Source organism: Enoplosus armatus, chromosome 11, assembly GCF_043641665.1.
Source record: "Enoplosus armatus isolate fEnoArm2 chromosome 11, fEnoArm2.hap1, whole genome shotgun sequence".
NCBI lineage: Eukaryota > Metazoa > Chordata > Actinopteri > Centrarchiformes > Enoplosidae > Enoplosus > Enoplosus armatus.
This window is the reverse complement of record NC_092190.1, coordinates 11,166,643-11,172,642: the sequence shown is the minus strand read 5'-3', so window position 1 is coordinate 11,172,642 and position 6,000 is coordinate 11,166,643. Positions and strand designations below refer to the sequence as shown.

Genomic DNA, 6,000 nt, shown 5'->3' with positions numbered 1-6,000 from the left:
GTCTAACTCTCCTGTTTATATTAGAATAGACAGGTGTGTACCCGGCTTTCCATTGTACATGATGCTTGGCTATATTGTTGGGGAATTTTATGAAGGCAAAAACTGGTACACTGCAAAAAAAACAAACATTTATCTTTAACTAAAATTCGTGTCAAAGTTTGAAAAAATAACCCTGATGATGTCAATGGGGTCTTCTCTGGTTGGACTTTAGACTTAAATTTGATATCAGAAAGCTTGCGATACAAAATGGACATGTGGAGTGGGCATTTAGGAGGCAGGGGACGCTATGAAAGACGCTATTGAGTTGCATTATCTTACATATGTAAGATTCCCATAGTAGGGGACCAAAAGTTGGGATATCTTGTCCTCTGCTGCTTCCATTTTGCTGTGTAATTTATTTATATATATCTAGATAGATAGATAGATAGATAGATAGATAGATTCAGAGACGTAGAAACAAATACAACACAAAAACATAACTAAACAACAATAAACTAGAATATTATAAGTCTGAGAATAGAGACTGAACTCAGTAACACTGGACAATGTGCCCAGTAATAACATTGTACATTAGTAGTGCAAATTGTGTAGCCTACCGCACAGCAAGGTGCTGGGCTGAGCTTGTGTAGATTAAAATGTAATTAACATAATAATCACAATGTGTTTCTGTTTATACTGCAGCTAATTCCAACACAAGTTATGATTATAGACCGTGATTTATATTCATTCACCCTTTTCTTCCTCCTTGTAGGCCTGCTCTCTGAGCAACCTGCTCATGCTTTGAATGGTGTGCAGGTCGGCACTCTGCAGCAGTCTACCTGCTTTAACGCTCCTCGCGTCTGTCAGTCACCGCGCGGGCGTCCAATCGCAGGGCACGTGAGCCCGTGACTCCTCCCCGGTGTATAATTGAAGTTTCTTTAGTTTCTCCGGCGGAGCCTGCACGCAGTGTTGTCCGAGCCGTGGTGGGATTAAATACACAACCGCGGGACCATGTTTTCCAGGAGCCTGAACGTGTGTGTGACCCTGTGTTTGTGGATTACAGCGTTAATGAGCCCGGGAAGTGTGTCTGCGAGGAAGCAGGACGACTCTTTCTTCACTGCCAGTATTTACCGAGCAAGATGCGCCTCGAGATGCCTCAGCCTGCACATCACTCGCATCTCTGCTTTTTTCAAGCACTCCCAGGTACGAGCATGTGGCCGCAGACACCCAAACTTCTGGCAGTGTGTTGGGGAAATCAGAAATAAAAGCGTCGTTTTGCATTATTTAATGAATGAATATGTGCCAGTCGATCCTTTCCCCACATAAGTCAAACCTGTTTCTGTTGAGCCCACTGTGAGTAGACAGGAGCAGGTCACTAATGGTGCTGAAATACTTTCTCTGTTGTGTTTTCTGTCAGGAATTATCGCCGGCAAGGACATGACACCTCTCTAAACGGAGAGTGTCACCAAAATGAAAAAACACCAGTTGCAGATATAAGCATTTATATGGTTTGAGTTGCTGGCAAAGTTGCCTTCACATACAGTGTATCACTGCTCGCCTTAGTGTGAAGAGTGGGACGCTTTAAAATACATCTAATAAACACATTGCAGTATTGTTGAGACTGAGACATGATGGACGCCTTTCAGTGAAGCCAGTTTCCATTCATCACTTGCTAATTACTGGAAAATGACATACTCGTTTCTGTAAATGTGATGGACTCATGACTCTACTAAGGCTCTCATATGAGAAGAGCCACTGCCTTACATATTCACAGTCAGAATTTCACACAAGTGCCCCCCACACAGCGGTGTTGTGATGCAGGGCTTGTTTGAAGCTACTATAAATTAGCCGTGTTCTTTGGATGATTTGGTGTGTGGTGTCAGAAGTTGTTTTTCACCCTCCACTGGACACACTGTTCTCCCCCAGGACTCCAGGGAGAAGGACTGGTCACTGATCCCTCTCCCCTCTGCTCCTTTTCACCAGCTATCTATCCAGTGACCGCCTTTATGCTCACTTCATTTGCATTTGCAAGGCATGTCTTTTCTCAAGGTGCATTCATGAATCCCCTAATTGTCGGGGAAACATTGTGGAGCAAGGTAAATTTGTAATTAAGTCGACTGAATCAACAGAGTGCACTGTTTGTTTCTTTGTCACCAATTAACTTCACTTTGAAAGCACTTATTGATCTGGTCTAGTGGTTCTTAATGCATGTCCGTGGGACACAGAGACCCACTGCGGTTAATTCTAACAATTTTATTAAGGAAGCATATACACCTGGGGTGAAGGATGAATGCTGTTAACTGCAATTAACAGCATGGTAGGACAGAAAATAGTGCTGTGCATCCAAAGGACACAGATTGAAAACAGTGTTTCTTAATTCACAACTTGGCAATTTGTTTTGAGAAGACTCCAAGTGTGCATTGCTGCCCAGGATTGCAAAGTTGGGGGATGAAATTAGTCACCAGCTGACTGAGAAGTCAAATAAGTAATGGAAGTCTCACCTCTAATGAACAGCTAATAGTCTATATAATTGACTGCAGAGCCTCAGAGTCTGAGGCAGCCTTATTCAGTGAGAGGGAGGTGTTTGTCTAAAGAGAGGAGCATTTTTGTGGTGAGTGATAAGAAAGGTTGCTTGAGCAAGCTTGCGGGTCCAAGAATAGAAGGCAATTGTTGATAATCTGCGAGGACTGTCTTATGCACTGTGTTCTCAACAGTCCTTTCATGTGAAAATGGGGGGTCTGGTCAGCTGCAAAAACATACGCCCCCCCCCCCCCCCCCTTGCCCTCTAGCCCCCTGGCCCTGCCAATAAATGCCAGCATCACACCTCATAGGCATGTTGAGGGTACACACTGAGCTACCGATGCTGCTCCACCGAGGTCACCTTCCTGCTAAATGCTGCTGCCCAATTGTGCTAAATGTGATAAGCTCTAATGTGCTGTTGCCACAACACCGGAGCATGCTCAGTCAGCACAACCTACAGGTGGATCTGCTTCCTCTGCTGGATCATATTACAGCGACGGGGCCCGACAGGCAGCTCGGAGCTCCACTCCAATGATTGAGACGACAGACCTCTTAATTCAACTCGGACATCCTTCAGGTGTCATTTAATACTCGATAGAAAAACCAAGACATACAACACTTTCCATTTTAATGGAAATGAAATGCCTGGGCTGTATGTCAAAGCGGTGACTTTTGCCTACTGTTTCTTAATATTTTACAGTGTCTACTCAATATCTAGTAATCTATATGGGCCACTACTTATTTTGGGTATGGTACAAGAGACAATTTGTCCTCTTAACACATTTTGCAGCTGGAATTTAAACCTCTGTTTTTCATATCAGCTTTAATTTGATCATTCTGTGAATACTGGAATGATGCTTGGGAGAATTTAGCACTTGCAGATGTTATGAACACCCACGCGTCTTTCCTCTTTATGTGGCTGAATCAGAGGACAAATCAGAGGACTTTGTTTTAATTGTCGCAATTATGAATTAGTGTGAAATGGAAACAAGCATGGAGTTGCAGAGTTAGGAAACCCGTGGGTTGTCCATTGGTTGTCAGATTTATAGCAACTGTAGATTTATTGATGTAATAGTATTTCCAAATACAGATTTATTGTCATTTTACGCCACATTTGGGGAACTTGTCACCCCAGTACAATAGACAGAGGGGAACACCCAACCATAAATATTTGCCTCGGACACTTTAAAATATTAAGAGCGAGCTGGGAGCCCTGTGCAATAATGTATTCTGAAAGCATCAGCCTTGTAGTGGATTATTTATGTGGGGACCTGTGAAGCCAAAAAAAAGGTGTGTCCATTAGGTCTTGTTATTACATTCAAAGCAATAAAAATCTAACGTTTTAAATTCAGTCATTCATTTCTAATGTGCGGCGCAGTAAAGTCTAAGCATCGTGCTTGAGAGATTTGTGTTTTAAGCGAAGGGAAGAAAAAACATTGGAAAGTAGTTTTTCCGTGTCCCCTTGTTTTTCGCCTTTGATATTAAATAACCTGCGGTGGAATCAAACCTCAGCCAGTGCTCTTCTCATGTGTGGAGTTTTTCATTAGTGAAGACAGCGGATGAATAGGGGTCTCTGTAGCTTGGCCTCACCTCTCTGTAAATGCTTTTAAACCATGACAGTCCTGTCTGTAAATCTCAGCCGCCAGTGCTGCTACACCCTGAGCTACCTCATTTGACAAATAGACTTCATTCCTAAGTGGGGACAACTTTACACCAGCGTTGTTTGAGATTTCTGAAACACCCTTTTTATGTTAACATTGGATGTGCGCTGAACACATTAGCTCACTTTCAGAGCCGCTGTCAAATAATTCATATAAAATAAATAATTGATGAGCAGAATGACCACAGCCCTCACACCCACTCAAGTCAAAGCCTAAATCTTGAGGCCCTTTATTTTAGTGCTGCGTATGTGCCCTTAAGGATCAGTTATTTTTGTGTTGCCTGAGGACCCCTGGGCTGTCAAAGGACACACAGAGACACCAGTCTGTCCTTTGAAGTCCTGTCTCCTGTTAACTTAGCCAGAAATGTACATGGTCTCATAGGCCAGCAGTATTTTCCAGTAGTTTAATGCTGGAAAAAAAACAAGTGTAAGCTGAGATCCTTTTAATCCGAATCAGAAGCTCACAGGAAACAAAAGATTTCCATTTTCAAAAGGTGGAATGCTATCCTCAAAGATAAAAGGGTTTTTTGTCCATGTTCCCTTCAGTTGTCTAGACAATACAACACGCCCCTGGCCACCTGCTCTGACTTCTCAGCTGACAACAGCCATAATGTATCTCTGTGATAAATCCCCTGTTTACACGACTCCACCAGTGTCAGTAACAAAGCAGCGAGTTCACCTTAGCCACACATTGGTAGACCTCTGTCTGGTCTCCTATCCTCGACCCCCCGTCACAAAGGAGGATATCTGGAAAGCATTCATTCACTGGAGTCCTTGACAGTCCTCAGCACTGCATAATGTTCGGGCGGCAGAGGAATGTCATGGTGAGTCAGAGGGATGAAGTCCTGACCTATAATTATTCCCCCGTTGGTCCCTGACATGGTGGGGTCAGGCCTGGACAGCTGGGGCAACATCCTGCTGAGCTTCTCTGCTACAGAGATGCTGTCACATGGCAAAATTAGCTCTTCTGTGGATCTGGCCCTGTCACTGTTGATGGATGTGCGAAGAAAGGTGTCAAAAACAGGATTGATGATTTAGAACACGGTCTAGAGTTGTGACAATCTGTATAAATTATCCCGAGGCGATGGCTGCCAGTGTAAATGTCAAGGTTTTATTTACGGCGTGTCACCAACAGGGGGGTCTGGCTTTGGTTGGACTGATCATTTTTTGTGAGTGAGAACTCCACAAGGATTTTAATCATGTGATACAGTACAAAATGATGTACTAGTGAGGAATAATTCATATTTTAATCAACATTCAGCCAAACAGAGTGGAGGTGTTCTTTTACACAGAAAAGGGCCAAAAACTTGCTGATGCACACTAAAGCCAAGTTAGCGCTCATTTCCACTTCATTGGGTAACAAAATGAAACAACTATTCCTAGTCTCCTTGGCGCTCGGACACATATATTTTTCATCATTATCTGCAGTTTTTTTTTGTGGAAGAGATTCTCTTAAGACTTGATTGTACAATCATGGATTCCTTTGAAGCCATTTGACCATTATCCTTGACACTAAAAGCTCAGCACTTACTGGTACTGGATGTCAAATTAAACCCTTTAATGATAAGTTCTCTCCTAAGGTCTCATGGGAAATTTCTTCTGGATTACATTGTGGGAAAAGGCTTTGAACTTGACATTGAACTGAAGCAGACTTTTTTGCCTGCAAACCCCTAAAGTTTGGCTTCACTGCTTTCATTAAGAAGCGCAGGGAACATCCGAAAGTGAAGCTTGGATTTAGGTCATTGACGAGAATGGATTCCATTAATGAAACTCTTCTTCTCAGAGAATATTTTTATCACTTATCCAGAGGTGTAGACAACAAGAGTGACGAGAGGTAAGAC

General features: G+C 42.9%; 1 protein-coding gene across 1 annotated transcript in view; it reads left to right on the top strand.

Annotated features, from left to right (window-relative positions):
* Positions 1-990: 990 nt before the first annotated feature.
* LOC139292564 (anosmin-1) overlaps positions 991-6,000 on the top strand; it is a 37,556-nt gene continuing 32,546 nt past the window's right edge. The window contains exon 1 of the mRNA XM_070914924.1: positions 991-1,182. Coding sequence (XP_070771025.1) covers positions 991-1,182 — 192 coding nt within the window. The remainder of the gene's footprint in view (positions 1,183-6,000) is intronic.